This window comes from Branchiostoma lanceolatum, chromosome 18 (genome assembly GCF_035083965.1).
Source record: "Branchiostoma lanceolatum isolate klBraLanc5 chromosome 18, klBraLanc5.hap2, whole genome shotgun sequence".
NCBI lineage: Eukaryota > Metazoa > Chordata > Leptocardii > Amphioxiformes > Branchiostomatidae > Branchiostoma > Branchiostoma lanceolatum.
Window position 1 is genome coordinate 3,756,118 of NC_089739.1, and position 18,493 is coordinate 3,774,610.

At 44.2% G+C, this 18,493-nt stretch overlaps 2 protein-coding genes across 2 annotated transcripts in view; both read left to right on the plus strand.

Moving 5' to 3' along the window:
* Positions 1-12,108, plus strand: LOC136424618 (mucin-22-like). The gene is made up of 11 exons (XM_066413235.1): positions 1-360; positions 815-957; positions 1,508-1,623; positions 1,914-2,023; positions 2,413-2,593; positions 4,094-4,616; positions 6,405-6,520; positions 6,811-6,920; positions 7,310-7,490; positions 11,020-11,246; positions 12,050-12,108. Exons 2-11 carry the CDS (start codon positions 835-837, stop codon positions 12,106-12,108), a joined length of 1,746 nt encoding a protein of 581 aa, XP_066269332.1. The 5' UTR covers positions 1-360; positions 815-834.
* The window catches only part of LOC136424183 (mucin-2-like), a 26,265-nt gene continuing 19,081 nt past the window's right edge, over positions 11,310-18,493 (plus strand). Inside the window, exons 1-6 of the mRNA XM_066412693.1 lie at positions 11,310-11,586; positions 12,050-12,192; positions 12,779-12,894; positions 13,184-13,293; positions 13,684-13,864; positions 15,237-16,327. Of these exons, the coding sequence (XP_066268790.1) occupies positions 12,782-12,894; positions 13,184-13,293; positions 13,684-13,864; positions 15,237-16,327 (1,495 nt within the window). The 5' untranslated portion in view covers positions 11,310-11,586; positions 12,050-12,192; positions 12,779-12,781. The remainder of the gene's footprint in view (positions 11,587-12,049; positions 12,193-12,778; positions 12,895-13,183; positions 13,294-13,683; positions 13,865-15,236; positions 16,328-18,493) is intronic.

Sequence of the window (18,493 nt, forward strand, 5' to 3'; positions counted from 1 at the left end):
CAGCGGCACCGACGACAGCGGCACCGACAACAGCGGCACCCACAACAGCGGCACCCACAACAGCGGCACCCACAACAGCGGCACCCACAACAGCGGCACCGACAACAGCGGCACCGACAACAGCGGCACCCACAACAGCGGCACCCACAACAGCGGCACCCACAACAGCGGCACCCACAACAGCAGCACCCACAACAGCAGCACCCACAACAGCAGCACCCACAACAGCAGCACCCACAACAGCAGCACCCACAACAGCAGCACCCACAACAGCAGCACCCACAACTGAAGCACCAACTACAATATGTGAACCTGATTGTCAATGGTCTGAATGGATAGATACACACTGCCCTCCTACAGGTACGTTGGTGTTGAAACTGTTAAAAACAGGAATCTTGTGGAACATTTGATATGATAAACACGGTTTAAACTAAGATTGATAATACTTTTTGGAGCAAAAATATGAATGTATATTATTCGTATGAAATTATCACGTAAGATAGAGCTTGAATAGAATTATGTCTATGTTGTAGGGACGGTTTTTGTCTTCTGATATAATAAGAAGTCGTCAAAATTTTGATAGCTTGCGATTTTTTTAGGCTTTTTCCAAATGCCAATCATTGTTTTTCTTCCGCTACAGCATTAGCTTAACTTAGATTCATGTCATGATACCCTGCAAAATTGCATGTTGTCTTGTATATCTTTTCCTTCCATGTAGAAATTTTGCGAGTGGTCATGGGTCCTTTAAGGTAAAGCAACATCTATCTTTCATTTGATAGTAGATGCCAATGTCTGTTTGTTTCCTACTGTTCAGTGTGTGAGGATGATAATGACATGCCATTTGGGGAATCCTGCTATCATTACGAAACGGAAGAACCAACAGACAAGGATTCTGCAGAAATAATCTGTCAGCAAGGTGGTGGCAGCTTGGTGTCTATTTCATCCTCCGATGAATATGTAAGTGTAACGGGAATATTGTCTTTGATGCCTTGGGAACAAATTACAATGTAGATATCAAGTGCTCTATCTTTTACCAAGAGAGAATCAATACATGATTTCTTAAATCCATAATTATAGTTTTATTATAGTTACGAAGTATCTGCTCAAGGATAAAAGGAGAGGTCAACCCAGAAGACCATAGTAGTGGAACTTATTTTCTTAATTATGAATTCATTGCTATGGACATGGATTTGCCGACCCTTTCCATTCATTTCTACGTAAAAGCCGTTTTCATGCTACATGTTAGATGAATCAAACCTGAGTAGTAGATACTTTAATGTTGACTCTGATACAGGCAGCATCAATTTAAAACCTACATCTGAAAGTAGAATTTTCAACATATAAGTAAACGTCCCTCCTTGTACCAACGTTTTGACAGGTAGTCAGATGCCTTCATTGTGCAGGTCTTGATAAACTCTCTGCTACTAGGAGATACTTGATGTCTTTGGCTTCAGTTGACTTTCCAACCTGTTGAACCTATGCATTGGTGCAATTGTCCCAACTTCAGGGCATGATCATGGATGAATATGAAGAGAAAACGTACTATCTGGGAGCCACGTGGATAAATGATGCTTGGGCGTGGGACAGCGGAAGCACTGACGGATTGGACCTTCTTACATCGCTGTGAGATTATCATTTCCCTGTCATTCCAAAATATGTTTAGCACTTGGATGGCTTATAAGTGTCCGCGAATAAAACGGCAAAAATTAGCAAAAGTTTGAAAGAAACTATAGAAAGGAAATCAATATCAGACGGCAGAGTAAAACTACTCTCAACACACGTGTCCTGTACTTAAAATCAACTCATATATTTGGAAAAATAACTTAATTTGTACGCAGTTATAGCAGGAATGTAGCAATGCTGAAATAACAACGCCCTTTCATAAGAGACCTTCACAACTATTTCTTCTTCAGCAATGCCCCTGATGGAAGTGATACTCAACGTTGCCTAATGATGATGAATGGAGACCTTACAGCCACGGATTGTGACACTGCAAGGGAATTCCTTTGTGAGACACCTGGAGGTAGGAACAAACAACAAACACATAAACAAGAACGGTCTATAAATGATACAATCCAGTGTGGTTCATCAAATTCAAAACTAGATCCATGTGAAAATTATATTCGGACACAGGACAACGTGTTATGATAGTTCAATTTAGTGCCATACTGTTCATAATGATTTACTTTTGATAGATCAAGTATGTTTGCTAATTTAGTACCAGATCTCTTTCAGGGAGAATATTAACCCTCGGGGAGTTGTTCAGGACAGTTAATTCACGTTGTCTAAGACCATAGTTCCTCTCAGCTCTTCCAAAAGTTTACACCATTACAGTCATACACATTTCCTTGTTACACATAAATGATGTTAAGAATAACGGGATGAAGATATATATTTATTGATTAATTTAAGAACAAGGCGAAGAGGACGAAGATGACGAATCAGCTCGAGAAAACGGATATGACATTTGTGAGACGCCAATGGACATTGAGTGCCGGCTCGTAGGAACAGATTACGTGCTAGGGAATGGAGGCATCTCAGATGACGGGCTCACTGAATGTACCTTAGAATACGGTGCTCAGTGTGAATACAAGTAAGTTCATGTATAGAATTGTTAGCCAACAAACATTGCTCTACAAGTTCCCAATCATTTGACCAATAATGTAACATGTTGTGATGGATCATATAACATCATTGCTTCAATCCAAACAATTTGTTGAATAATAAAGATAGCTTTTGAACTGTATTTTTCAACACTCTTAAAACGAAATACAGGCATACTCAACTCCAGAAGCGTTTTTTCCTAAAAGACCACATCTTTATTGATTTAAAATCAGCAAAATTGTAAAAATGAATCACGAATGAACAAATAAATGAAGCCTTTATAATCAAATGGTTCATTAGTACCAATTTATGCGGACCGATGGAATGTGTTGCATGATGGGAACGATGCCTTAACTATTGGTTATTATAAGTAAATTGCTGAAGTTCAAGGTCAATTTTTGGTACGAAAGAATGGAAGAATTACACCAAAGACAGTAACTGAAGCCAAGCAACTGGATAACATTAAAATAAAATATTTCAGAAAAAAACACGCTAGCTTTCGTAAGTGACTAAAGGACAGAACTTGCAAACCAGGTTTTACAGGAAATCTCGGAATTGATTTGTTAATTAGGTTAAAGCAATTTACTATTTAGGATGGTTCAATAGAAGTAAAACCAAGAACAGGCTGTATGCTAAATAGTCGATGAGCTCGTTTGTCAATTCTTAATTTCCGATAGAAGAATCAAGTTTAAAAGGTTAAAAGTCATAATACTATCCACATGCAAGTTTAAAACATTATTTTCAAGATCGGCCCTAGAGTTCCACAGCACGCCCTATTTTTCTAAGGGCCTTTTTTATCTTAAATATTGGTTTCAATGGGATGTTTAAAATCAATGTCGATTCGGACCTAAAGCAATCGGTAAATAAAGTTGCTACGGCTATAAGTTGACCAACAAGTATCCAAAATACAGTGATGTTTAATACTTAAATCTTAAATATTGGTTTCAATGGGATGTTTAAAATCAATGTCGATTCGGACCTAAAGCAATCGGTAAATAAAGTTGCTACGGCTATAAGTTGACCAACAAGTATCCAGAAATACAGTGATGTTTTATACTATAAAGTCAACCCAAGATTTCTGAAATGCGCCCAACTTAAAGTTTATCAATAGGTTGTTTGCAATAGAATATGTAAAAGCTGCCTGTACTTTATCTGGGGGTGCTAAGGGGGTTACTAGAATATTGATGCTGTATAATGTAATTGCGGCCAAATCCAAATTCAATGTAAAATTGGCAACGCAATAGCGTTTTTTTATTCAACCAAATATAATTAGCGGATCAGATCCACTCTCCACTGGGTTTTGATAATTTTTAACTTTTCCTTTATTCATGACAAATAACTTCAAGAATTTATTGAGTTTACTGAAAAAAATCCGTAACTTCAATCTTACGTGCATACACATTCAAATATCGAAATTGAAAAAACTAACTGTAGTCTTTTAATCTGAGAATTATTCAAACATAATTACTGAATTTGTCTTCAAATACAGTTGTTCAAACTATGAGGTACGGTACAGATGTTGCTATGAAATGCACGAATGCACAACGCCTGGACCAACCACTCCAGCACCAACAACGGCAGCACCAACAACAGCAGCACCAACGACAGCAGCACCAACAACAGCTGCACCAACGACAGCAGCACCAACAACAGCAGCACCAACAACAGCTGCACCAACGACGGCGGCACCAACGACGGCGGCACCAACGACGGCGGCACCAACGACGGCGGCACCAACGACGGCGGCACCAACGACGGCGGCACCAACGACGGCGGCACCAACGACAGCAGAGCCAACGACAGCGGCACCAACGACAGCGGCACCCACAACAGCGGCACCAACAACAGCGGCACCAACAACAGCGGCACCAACAACAGCAGCACCAACGACAGCAGCACCAACGACAGCAGCACCAACGACAGCCGCACCCACGACAGAAGCACCCACGACGGCGGCACCAACAACGGCAGCACCAACGACGGCGGCACCCACGACGGCGGCACCCACGACGGCGGCACCCACGACGGCGGCACCCACGACGGCGGCACCGACGACGGCGGCACCCACGACGGCGGCACCCACGACGGCGGCACCCACGACGGCGGCACCCACGACGGCGGCACCCACGACGGCGGCACCCACGACGGCGGCACCCACGACGGCGGCACCCACGACGGCGGCACCCACGACGGCGGCACCCACGACGGCGGCACCCACGACGGCGGCACCCACGACGGCGGCACCCACGACGGCGGCACCGACGACGGCGGCACCGACGACGGCGGCACCAACGACGGCGGCACCGACGACAGCGGCACCCACAACAGCGGCACCCACAACAGCGGCACCCACAACAGCGGCACCCACAACAGCGGCACCCACAACAGCGGCACCGACAACAGCGGCACCGACAACAGCGGCACCCACAACAGCGGCACCCACAACAGCGGCACCCACAACAGCGGCACCCACAACAGCGGCACCCACAACAGCGGCACCCACAACAGCAGCACCCACAACAGCAGCACCCACAACAGCAGCACCCACAACTGAAGCACCCACAACTGAAGCACCAACTACAATATGTGAACCTGATTGTCAATGGTCTGAATGGATAGATACACACTGCCCTCCTACAGGTACGTTGGTGTTGAAACTGTTAAAAACAGGAATCTTGTGGAACATTTGATATGATAAACACGGTTTAAACTAAGATTGATAATAATTTTTGGAGCAAAAATATGAATGTATATTATTCGTATGAAATTATCACGTAAGATAGAGCTTGAATAGAATTATGTCTATGTTGTAGGGACGGTTTTTGTCTTCTGATATAATTGGAAGTCGTCAAAATTTTGATAGCTTGCGATTTTTTTAGGCTTTTTGCAAATGCCAATCATTGTTTTTCTTCCGCTGCAGCATTAGCTTAACTTAGATTCATGATACAAGCTTGACCTATTTTACCCTGCAAAATTGCATGTTGTCTTGTATATCTTTTCCTTCCATGTAGAAATTTTGCGAGTGGTCATGGGTCCTTTAAGGTAAAGCAACATCTATCTTTCATTTGATAGTAGATGCCAATGTCTGTTTGTTTCCTACTGTTCAGTGTGTGAGGATGATAATGACATGCCATTTGGGGAATCCTGCTATCATCACGAAACGGAAGAACCAACAGACAAGGATTCTGCAGAAATAATCTGTCAGCAAGGTGGTGGCAGCTTGGTGTCTATTTCATCCTCCGATGAATATGTAAGTGTAACGGGAATATTGTCTTTGATGCCTTGGGAACAAATTACAATGTAGATATCAAGTGCTCTATCTTTTACCAAGAGAGAATCACTACATGATTTCTTAAATCCATAATTATAGTTTTATTATAGTTACGAACTATCTGCTCAAGGATAAAAGGAGAGGTCAACCCAGAAGACCATAGTAGTGGAACTTATTTTCTTAATTATGAATTCATTGCTATGGACATGGATTTGCCGACCCTTTCCATTCATTTCTACGTAAAAGCCGTTCCCATGCTACATGTTAGATGAATCAAACCTGAGTAGTAGATACTTTAATGTTGACTCTGATACAGGCAGCATCAATTTAAAACCTACATCTGAAAGTAGAATTTTCAACATATAAGTAAACGTCCCTCCTTGTACCAACGTTTTGACAGGTAGTCAGATGCCTTCATTGTGCAGGTCTTGATAAACTCTCTGCTACTAGGAGATACTTGATGTCTTTGGCTTCAGTTGACTTTCCAACCTGTTGAACCTATGCATTGGTGCAATTGTCCCAACTTCAGGGCATGATCATGGATGAATATGAAGAGAAAACATACTATCTGGGAGCCACGTGGATAAATGATGCTTGGGCGTGGGACAGCGGAAGCACTGACGGATTGGACCTTCTTACATCGCTGTGAGATTATCATTTCCCTGTCATTCCAAAATATGTTTAGCACTTGGATGGCTTATAAGTGTCCGTGAATAAAACGGCAAAAATTAGCAAAAGTTTGAAAGAAACTATAGAAAGGAAATCAATATCAGACGGCAGAGTAAAACTACTCTCAACACACGTGTCCTGTACTTAAAATCAACTCATATTTTTGGAAAAATAACTTAATTTGTACGCAGTTATAGCAGGAATGTAGCAATGCTGAAATAACAACGCCCTTTCATAAGAGACCTTCACAACTATTTCTTCTTCAGCAATGCCCCTGATGGAAGTGATACTCAACGTTGCCTAATGATGATGAATGGAGACCTTACAGCCACGGATTGTGACACTGCAAGGGAATTCCTTTGTGAGACACCTGGAGGTAGGAACAAACAGCAAACACATAAACAAGAACGGTCCATAAATGATACAATCCAGTGTGGTTCATCAAATTCAAAACTAGATCCATGTGAAAATTATATTCGGACACAGGACAATGTGTTATGATAGTTCAATTTAGTGCCATACTGTTCATAATGATTTACTTTTGATAGATCAAGTATGTTTGCTAATTTAGTACCAGATCTCTTTCAGGGAGAATATTAACCCTCGGGGAGTTGTTCAGGACAGTTAATTCACGTTGTCTAAGACCATAGTTCCTCTCAGCTCTTCCAAAAGTTTACACCATTACAGTCATACACATTTCCTTGTTACACATAAATGATGTTAAGAATAACGGGATGAAGATATATATTTATTGATTAATTTAAGAACAAGGCGAAGAGGACGAAGATGACGAATCAGCTCGAGAAAACGGATATGACATTTGTGAGACGCCAATGGACATTGAGTGCCGGCTCGTAGGAACAGATTACGTGCTAGGGAATGGAGGCATCTCAGATGACGGGCTCACTGAATGTACCTTAGAATACGGTGCTCAGTGTGAATACAAGTAAGTTCATGTATAGAATTGTTAGCCTACAAACATTGCTCTACAAGTCCCCAATCATTTGACCAATAATGTAACATGTTGTGATGGATCATATAACATCATTGCCTCAATCCAAACAATTTGTTGAATAATAAAGATAGCTTTTGAACTGTACTTTTCAACACTCTTAAAACGAAATACAGGCATACTCAACTCCAGAAGCGTTTTTTCCTAAAAGACCACATCTTTATTGATTTAAAATCAGCAAAATCGTAAAAAATGTATCAGGAATGAACAAATGAATGAAGCCTTTATAATCAAATATTTCATCATTGCCCATTTATGCGGACCGATGGAATGTGTTGCATGATGGGAACGATGCCTTAACTATTGGTTATTATGGGTAAATTGCTGAAGTTCAAGGTCAATTTTTGGTACGAAAGAATGGAAGAAGTACGCCAAAGACAGTAACTGAAGCCAAGCAACTGGATAACATTAAAAAAAGACATTTCAGAAAAAAAACACGCTAGCTTTCGTTAGTGACTAAAGGACAAACCTGGCGAACCAGGTTTTACAGGAAATCTGTGAATTGATTTTCTTATTTAGGTTAAAGCAATTTACTATTTAGGATGGTCCAATAGAAGTAAAACCAAGAACAGGCTGTATGCTAAATAGTCGATGAGCTCGTTTGTCAATTCGTAATTTCCGATAGAAGAATCAAGTTTAAAAGGTTAAAAGTCATAATGTTATCCACATACAAGCTTCAAACATTATTTTCAAGATCGGCCCTAGAGTTCCACAGCATGCCCTATTTTTCTAAGGGCCTTTTTCATCTTAAATATTGGTTTCAATGGGATGTTTAAAATCAATGTCGATTCGGACCTAAAGCAATCGGTAAATAAAGTTGCTACGGCTATAAGTTGACCAACAAGTATCCAGAAATACAGTGATGTTTAATACTATAGAGTCAACCCAAGATTTCTGAAATGCGCCCAACTTAAAGTTTATCAATAGGTTGTTTGCAATAGAATATGTAAAAGCTGCCTGTACTTTATCTGGGGGTGCTTAGGGGGTAACTAGAATATTGATGCTGTATAATGTAATTGCGGCCAAATCCAAATTCAATGTAAAAATGGCAACGCAATAGCGTTTTTGTATTCAACCAAATATAAGTAGCGGATCAGATCCACTCTCCACTGGGTTTTGATAATTTTTAACTTTTCCTTTATTCATGACAAATAACTTCACGAATCTATTGAGTTTACTGAAAAAATCCGTAACTTCAATCTTACGTGCATACACATTCAAATATCGAAATTGAAAAAACTAACTGAAGTCTTTTAATCTGAGAATTATTCAAATATAATTACTGAATTTGTCTTCAAATACAGTTGTTCAAACTATGAGGTACGGTACAGATGTTGCTATGAAATGCACGAATGCACAACGCCTGGACCAACCACTCCAGCACCAACAACGGCAGCACCAACAACAGCAGCACCAACGACAGCAGCACCAACAACAGCTGCACCAACGACAGCAGCACCAACAACAGCAGCACCAACAACAGCTGCACCAACGACAGCAGCACCAACAACAGCAGCACCAACAACAGCTGCACCAACGACGGCGGCACCAACGACGGCGGCACCAACGACGGCGGCACCAACGACGGCGGCACCAACGACGGCGGCACCAACGACGGCGGCACCAACGACGGCGGCACCAACGACAGCGGCACCAACGACAGCGGCACCAACGACAGCGGCACCAACGACAGCGGCACCAACGACAGCGGCACCCACAACAGCAGCACCAACAACAGCAGCACCAACGACAGCAGCACCAACAACAGCAGCACCAACAACAGCTGCACCAACAACGGCGGCACCAACGACGGCGGCACCAACGACGGCGGCACCAACGACGGCGGCACCAACGACAGTGGCACCAACGACAGCGGCACCAACGACAGCGGCACCATCGACAGTGGCACCCACAACAGCAGCACCAACGACAGCAGCACCAACGACAGCAGCACCAACAACAGCAGCACCAACAACAGCTGCACCAACGACGGCGGCACCAACGACGGCGGCACCAACGACAGCGGCACCAACGACAGCGGCACCAACGACAGCGGCACCAACGACAGCGGCACCAACGACAGCCGCACCAAAAACAGCAGCACCAACAACAGCAGCACCAACGACAGCAGCACCAACAACAGCAGCACCAACAACAGCTGCACCAACGACGGCGGCACCAACGACGGCGGCACCAACGACGGCGGCACCAACGACGGCGGCACCAACGACAGTGGCACCAACGACAGCGGCACCAACGACAGCGGCACCAACGACAGTGGCACCCACAACAGCAGCACCAACGACAGCAGCACCAACGACAGCAGCACCAACAACAGCAGCACCAACAACAGCTGCACCAACGACGGCGGCACCAACGACAGCGGCACCAACGACAGCGGCACCAACGACAGCGGCACCAACGACAGCAGCACCAACGACAGCAGCACCAACGACAGCGGCACCCACAACAGCAGCACCAACAACAGCAGCACCAACGACAGCAGCACCAACAACAGCAGCACCAACAACAGCTGCACCAACGACGGCGGCACCAACGACGGCGGCACCAACGACGGCGGCACCAACGACAGTGGCACCAACGACAGCGGCACCAACGACAGCGGCACCAACGACAGTGGCACCCACAACAGCAGCACCAACGACAGCAGCACCAACGACAGCAGCACCAACAACAGCGGCACCAACAACATCTGCACCAACGACGGCGGCACCAACGACGGCGGCACCAACGACGGCGGCACCAACGACGGCGGCACCAACGACGGCGGCACCAACGACGGCGGCAACAACGACGGCGGCACCAACGACGGCGGCACCAACGACGGTGGCACCAACGACGGCGGCACCAACGACAGCGGCACCAACGACAGCGGCACCAACGACAGCGGCACCAACGACAGCGGCACCCACAACAGCAGCACCAACAACAGCAGCACCAACGACAGCAGCACCAACAACAGCAGCACCAACAACAGCTGCACCAACGACAGCAGCACCAACGACAGCAGCACCCACAACAGCTGCACCAACGACAGAAGCACCCACGACGGCGGCACCAACAACGGCGGCACCAACAACGGCGGCACCCACGACGGCGGCACCAACGACAGCAGCACCAACAACAGCTGCACCAACGACAGCGGCACCAACAACAGCAGCACCAACAACAGCTGCACCAACGACAGCAGCACCAACAACAGCAGCACCAACAACAGCAGCACCAACGACAGCAGCACCAACGACAGCAGCACCAACAACAGCTGCACCAACGACAGCGGCACCCACAACAGCAGCACCAACAACAGCTGCACCAACGACGGCGGCACCAACAACAGCAGCACCAACAACAGCAGCACCAACGACGGCGGCACCAACGACGGCGGCACCAACGACGGCGGCACCAACGACGGCGGCACCAACGACGGCGGCACCAACGACAGTGGCACCAACGACAGCGGCACCAACGACAGCGGCACCGACAACAGGGGCACCGACGACAGCAGCACCGACGACAGCAGCACCAACGACAGCAGCACCAACGTCAGCAGCACCAACGACAGCAGCACCAACAACAGCCGCACCCACGACAGCCGCACCCACGACAGAAGCACCCACGACGGCGGCACCAACAACGGCGGCACCAACAACGGCGGCACCCACGACGGCGGCACCCACGACGGCGGCACCCACGACGGCGGCACCGACGACAGCGGCACCGACGACAGCGGCACCGACAACAGCAGCACCGACAACAGCAGCACCAACAACAGCAGCACCCACAACAGCAGCACCCACAACAGCAGCACCGACAACAGCAGCACCGACAACAGCAGCACCCACAACAGCAGCACCGACAACAGCAGCACCCACAACTGCAGCACCCACAACAGCAGCACCCACAACAGCAGCACCCACAACAGCAGCACCCACAACTGAAGCACCAACTACAATATGTGAACCTGATTGTCAATGGTCTGAATGGATAGATACACACTGCCCTCCTACAGGTACGTTGGTGTTGAAACTGTTAAAAACAGGAATCTTGTGGAACATTGATATGATAAACACGGTTTAAACTAAGATTGATAATAATTTTTGGAGCAAAAAAATGAATGTATATTATTCGTATGAAATTATCACGTAAGATAGAGCTTGAATAGAATTATGTCTATGTTGTAGGGACGGCTTTTGTCTGATATAATTGGAAATCGTCAAAAGTTTGATAGCTTGCGATTTTTTTAGGCTTTTTGCAAATGCCAATCATTGTTTTTCTTCCGCTGCAGCATTAGCTTATCTTAGATTCATGATACAAGCTTGACCTATTTAACCCTGCAAAATTGCATGTTGTCTTGTATATCTTTTCCTTCCATGTAGAAATTTTGCGAGTGGTCATGGGTACTTTAAGGTAAAGCAACATCTATCTTTCATTTGATAGTAGATGCCAATGTCTGTTTGTTTCCTACTGTTCAGTGTGTGAGGATGATAATGACATGCCATTTGGGGAATCCTGCTATCATTACGAAACGTAAGAACCAACAGACAAGGATTCTGCAGAAACAATCTGTCAGCAAGGTGGTGGCAGCTTGGTGTCTATTTCATCCTCCGATGAATATGTAAGTGTAACGGGAATATTGTCTTTGATGCCTTGGGAACAAATTACAATGTAGATATCAAGTGCTCTATCTTTTACCAAGAGAGAATCAATACATGATTTCTTAAATCCATAATTATAGTTTTATTATAGTTACGAAGTATCTGCTCAAGGATAAAAGGAGAGGTCAACCCAGAAGACCATAGTAGTGGAACTTATTTTCTTAATTATGAATTCATTGCTATGGACATGGATTTGCCGACCCTTTCCATTCATTTCTACGTAAAAGCCGTTCCCATGCTACATGTTAGATGAATCAAACCTGAGTAGTAGATACTTTAATTGTTTTTCACTTCGCGAAATTTTACTGAACTTTTATGTTGACTCTGATACAGGCAGCATCAATTTAAAACCTACATCTGAAAGTAGAATTTTCAACATATAAGTAAACGTCCCTCCTTGTACCAACGTTTTGACAGGTAGTCAGATGCCTTCATTGTGCAGGTCTTGATAAACTCTCTGCTACTAGGAGATACTTGATGTCTTTGGCTTCAGTTGACTTTCCAACCTGTTGAACCTATGCATTGGTGCAATTGTCCCAACTTCAGGGCATGATCATGGATGAATATGAAGAGAAAACATACTATCTGGGAGCCACGTGGATAAATGATGCTTGGGCGTGGGACAGCGGAAGCACTGACGGATTGGACCTTCTTACATCGCTGTGAGATTATCATTTCCCTGTCATTCCAAAATATGTTTAGCACTTGGATGGCTTATAAGTGTCCGTGAATAAAACGGCAAAAATTAGCAAAAGTTTGAAAGAAACTATAGAAAGGAAATCAATATCAGACGGCAGAGTAAAACTACTCTCAACACACGTGTCCTGTACTTAATATCAACTCATATGTTTGGAAAATAACTTAATTTGTACGCAGTTCTAGCAGGAATGTAGCAATGCTGAAATAACAACGCCCTTTCATAAGAGACCTTCACAACTATTTCTTCTTCAGCAATGCCCCTGATGGAAGTGATACTCAACGTTGCCTAATGATGAGGAATGGAGACCTTACAGCCACGGATTGTGACACTGCAAGGGAATTCCTTTGTGAGACACCTGGAGGTAGGAACAAACAACAAACACATAAACAAGAACGGTCCATAAATGATACAATCCAGTGTGGTTCATCAAATTCAAAACAAGATACACGTGAAAATTATATTCGGACACAGGACAATGTGTTATGATAGTTCAATTTAGTGCCATACTGTTCATAATGATTTACTTTTGATAGAACAAGTATGTTTGCTAATTTAGTACCAGTCTCTCTTTCAGGGAGAATATTAACCCTCGGGGAGTTGTTCAGGACAGTTAATTCACGTTGTCTAAGACCATAGTTCCTCTCAGCTCTTCCAAAAGTTTACACCATTACAGTCATACACATTTCCTTGTTACACATAAATGATGTTAAGAATAACGGGATGAAGATATATATTTATTGATTAATTTAAGAACAAGGCGAAGAGGACGAAGATGACGAATCAGCTCGAGAAAACGGATATGACATTTGTGAGACGCCAATGGACATTGAGTGCCGGCTCGTAGGAACAGATTACGTGCTAGGGAATGGAGGCATCTCAGATGACGGGCTCACTGAATGTACCTTAGAATACGGTGCTCAGTGTGAATACAAGTAAGTTCATGTATAGAATTGTTAGCCTACAAACATTGCTCTACAAGTCCCCAATCATTTGACCAATAATGTAACATGTTGTGATGGATCATATAACATTATTGCTTCAATCCAAACAATTTGTTGAATAATAAAGATAGCTTTTGAACTGTACTTTTCAACACTCTTAAAACTAAATACAGGCATACTCAACTCCAGAAGCGTTTTTTCCTAAAAGACCACATCTTTATTGATTTAAAATCAGCAAAATCGTAAAAAATGTATCACGAATGAACAAATGAATGAAGCCTTTATAATCAAATGGTTCATTATTGCCCATTTATGCGGACCGATGGAATGTGTTGCATGATGGGAACGATGCCTTAACTATTGGTTATTATGGGTAAATTGCTGAAGTTCAAGGTCAATTTTTGGTACGAAAGAATGGAAGAAGTACGCCAAAGACAGTAACTGAAGCCAAGCAACTGGATAACATTAAAAAAAGACATTTCAGAAAAAAAACACGCTAGCTTTCGTTAGTGACTAAAGGACAAACCTGGCGAACCAGGTTTTACAGGAAATCTGTGAATTGATTTTCTTATTTAGGTTAAAGCAATTTACTATTTAGGATGGTCCAATAGAAGTAAAACCAAGAACAGGCTGTATGCTAAATAGTCGATGAGCTCGTTTGTCAATTCGTAATTTCCGATAGAAGAATCAAGTTTAAAAGGTTAAAAGTCATAATGTTTTCCACATACAAGCTTCAAACATTATTTTCAAGATCGGCCCTAGAGTTCCACAGCACGCCCTATTTTTCTAAGGGCCTTTTTCATCGTAAATATTGGTTTCAATGGGATGTTTAAAATCAATGTCGATTCGGACCTAAAGCAATCGGTAAATAAAGTTGCTACGGCTATAAGTTGACCAACAAGTATCCAGAAATACAGTGATGTTTAATACTATAGAGTCAACCCAAGATTTCTGAAATACGCCCAACTTAAAGTTTATCAATAGGTTGTTTGCAATAGAATATGTAAAAGCTGCCTGTACTTTATCTGGGGGTGCTTAGGGGGTTACTAGAATATTGATGCTGTATAATGTAATTGCGGCCAAATCCAAATTCAATGTAAAAATGGCAACGCAATAGCGTTTTTGTATTCAACCAAATATAAGTAGCGGATCAGATCCACTCTCCACTGGGTTTTGATAATTTTTAACTTTTCCTTTATTCATGACAAATAACTTCACGAATTTATTGAGTTTACTGAAAAAATCCGTAACTTCAATCTTACGTGCATACACATTCCAATATCGAAATTGAAAAAAAACTAACTGTAGTCTTTTAATCTGAGAATTATTCAAACATAATTACTGAATTTGTCTTCAAATACAGTTGTTCAAACTATGAGGTACGGTACAGATGTTGCTATGAAATGCACGAATGCACAACGCCTGGACCAACCACCCCAGCACCAACCACGGCAGCACCAACAACAGCAGCACCAACGACATCAGCACCAACAACAGCAGCACCAACAACGGCAGCACCAACGACGGCAGCACCAACGACGGCAGCACCAACGACGGCAGCACCAACGACGGCAGCACCAACGACGGCAGCACCAACGACGGCAGCACCAACGACAGCGGCCCCCACAACAGCGGCACCCACAACAGCGGCACCCACAACAGCGGCACCAACGACAGCGGCACCAACGACAGCGGCACCAACGACAGCAGCACCAACGACAGCAGCACCAACGACAGCAGCACCAACGACAGCCGCACCAACGACAGAAGCACCCACGACAGCAGCACCCACGACAGCAGCACCAACAACAGTAGCACCAACAACGGCAGCACCAACAACGGCAGCACCAACAACGGCGGCACCCACAACGGCGGCACCAACGACGGCGGCACCAACGACAGCAGCACCAACGACAGCAGCACCAACGACAGCCGCACCAACGACAGAAGCACCCACGACGGCAGCACCCACGACGGCAGCACCCACAACGGCAGCACCCACGACGGCAGCACCAACGACGGCGGCACCAACGACGTCGGCACCAACGACGGCGGCACCAACGACGGCGGCACCAACGACGGCGGCACCAACGACAGCAGCACCAACGACAGCAGCACCAACGACAGCAGCACCAACGACAGCCGCACCAACGACAGAAGCACCCACGACGGCAGCACCCACGACGGCAGCACCCACGACGGCAGCACCCACAACGGCAGCACCAACGACGGCAGCACCAACGACGGCAGCACCAACAACGGCGGCACCAACAACGGCGGCACCCACAACAGCAGCACCAACAACAGCAGCACCCACAACAGCGGCACCCACGACAGCAGCACCAACAACAGCAGCACCCACAACAGCAGCACCTACAACAGCAGCACCTACAACCACTGCATACTGTGTTCCTGTTTGTATATGGACTGGTTTTATGAATGGAGGGGCACCAGGTTAGTTTATATTTTGACTTGTTTAGTGGCAGCAGTCAGTATATTGACACCATTTATGTTTTGAATATGTTTCGGAGAAATCAATGTGTCTCTGTTTTTATGGTCTCAGTTTTGTTTAAATTGCCTGGCTAAATTGTATACGTTTTTTACATTGGCAGAAATTAAGCATTAGAATTGGCAGCAATTAGGCATTAGAAAGAAGCAAATTTAGATCAACAGTCTTTAAGGATCAAACAATAGTGTTTCAAAAACTATTTGGCTAATATGCATAATTCTACAGTGATAGTGCTTGACCCATACCCCTCTAAATAGCTTTCATTTTACTCAAAACCTACTGTTGCATTGGGAACGGGTAAAATAAGTTTTGGGTATATTTTCCGTCCCCTGGACTCAAAGTATATTTTTTGTTAAATTCGATAGAAACACTTTCCTTTGAGGACAACCACGTGACAACCAAGACTTTGCCAAACATATCATTGCCAAATGTGCTCATTATCAGTTATTTTTTATATATATTTATATATATATGGTGCAAATTTGAAGCCAACCTATCACTTCATTTGCTCTTACAATTCAAAGTTTGGCAAAAAAAGTTCTTGCCAAGCTAAAAACACTAAAAACACTTTGCGTAAATAGATACCGTAAACCATTTCTTCCACCCATATCTATGAATTGAAACTAGTTACAAGGGAGTGCCAAATCTGCAGCTATGAAAGTTCTCTATACCATTAACTACCTCACTCCCGACATTATACTTAATCTGTAAAGGATATCACCATCACTATCGTTGCTAGTGCCTGTCTGGAATATTGCTCTCGTCTTTGGGAAGGATCTTCAAATGACTGTCTCCAACTATCAGACCGCATTGAAATGAGAATGTGTACGGCCATTAGCTATTGGTTGGTATCAAATATGGCGTCCCTTTGTTATAAGCGGAACGTTGACACCTTGTGTCGTTTCTATCGCGTACGTTCATGACCATTGCTCCGATGATCTCTCTCAGCTTGTCCGAACTTGGGGTCGTGTGGCGCAACGGCAGAGCGTTCGACTCAGAACAAAGATATCCCGACTTCCAATCCTGTCATGTCACCGATTTTGTGCCCTTAGGAAAGGCACTTTGCACGACTTTCCTCACTCCACCCAGGTGTAAATGGGTACCTGACTTCGGTTGGGGAAAGTCGTATTGAGGTCACCTGGTGGCGCCGAATGGCAGCCGCCCAGACCCTTGCGACAGTTGCACAAAATGCAAGTGTGGATAAGATATCATATATGTTGTGTATTGTGTGGAACCTATAATTCCCTGCATTGATTCAGCGCTAGAAAGCATTATTATTAGCCATTGGGAGCCTTTCATTCAGCTAGCATTTCCTATAAATCACACCTGGTACATTGTTCAATTACCTGTCTCAACGTCCTTTAAAGGCGACAGCTTCTTTTCATCGACTAAAAACCAAACTATGGAACTCCCTCGATGACAGCCCATCCTACATGTATGTACAACCTGCAAGCCTTTAACTAAATACAAATGTTCACCGCTTTATCTCCCAGAATAATATCTCCATATTTAATCAACTTATTTCAACGCCAGAAGTGTTCAAATATGGCCTTGCATTGAACTATTCCGTTAGAAGAGCGATACTTATAAAGCGGTAAAGTAAGTCATCCTCGATTGAGGTGAAGCATAATGCTTTTTCAAGTAGCTAGTGGTAGTGTAATGCGGGTTCGCTACGGCTGGCGTTTTTGGACAAGCACACCGGATCACCCCTACCCCTACGCGGATATCGTCATTTTAAGCATTTTAGTTGGTCTTTGTCGTTTTTCCATGATAGTCAAGCATTCGTTTGTAATCGTGCCCCGAACTGCGCCATATTTTATGTTTTTGACAATAATAATAGTTTATTGCAAGTTCTTCCCCATAGGCTAATTGAAAGTACATGTAACATGAAAGGACGGACAGACAATATATAACAATACAGCATGTGACTTTTCTAGTCTGAATACTAACACTAAATTCTATCTTATTTGGGTTTGACTTCTTTTTCCGAGACAGTGAAAGACGAATGATCCCACTTTTTCTATAATGTGTGGGTTTTGCGATGATAAGAGGAGAGTAGTTTTCTTTTTGTCAGTGGACTTGGAGAAATTTGGATAGAATTTGGTGGCCCC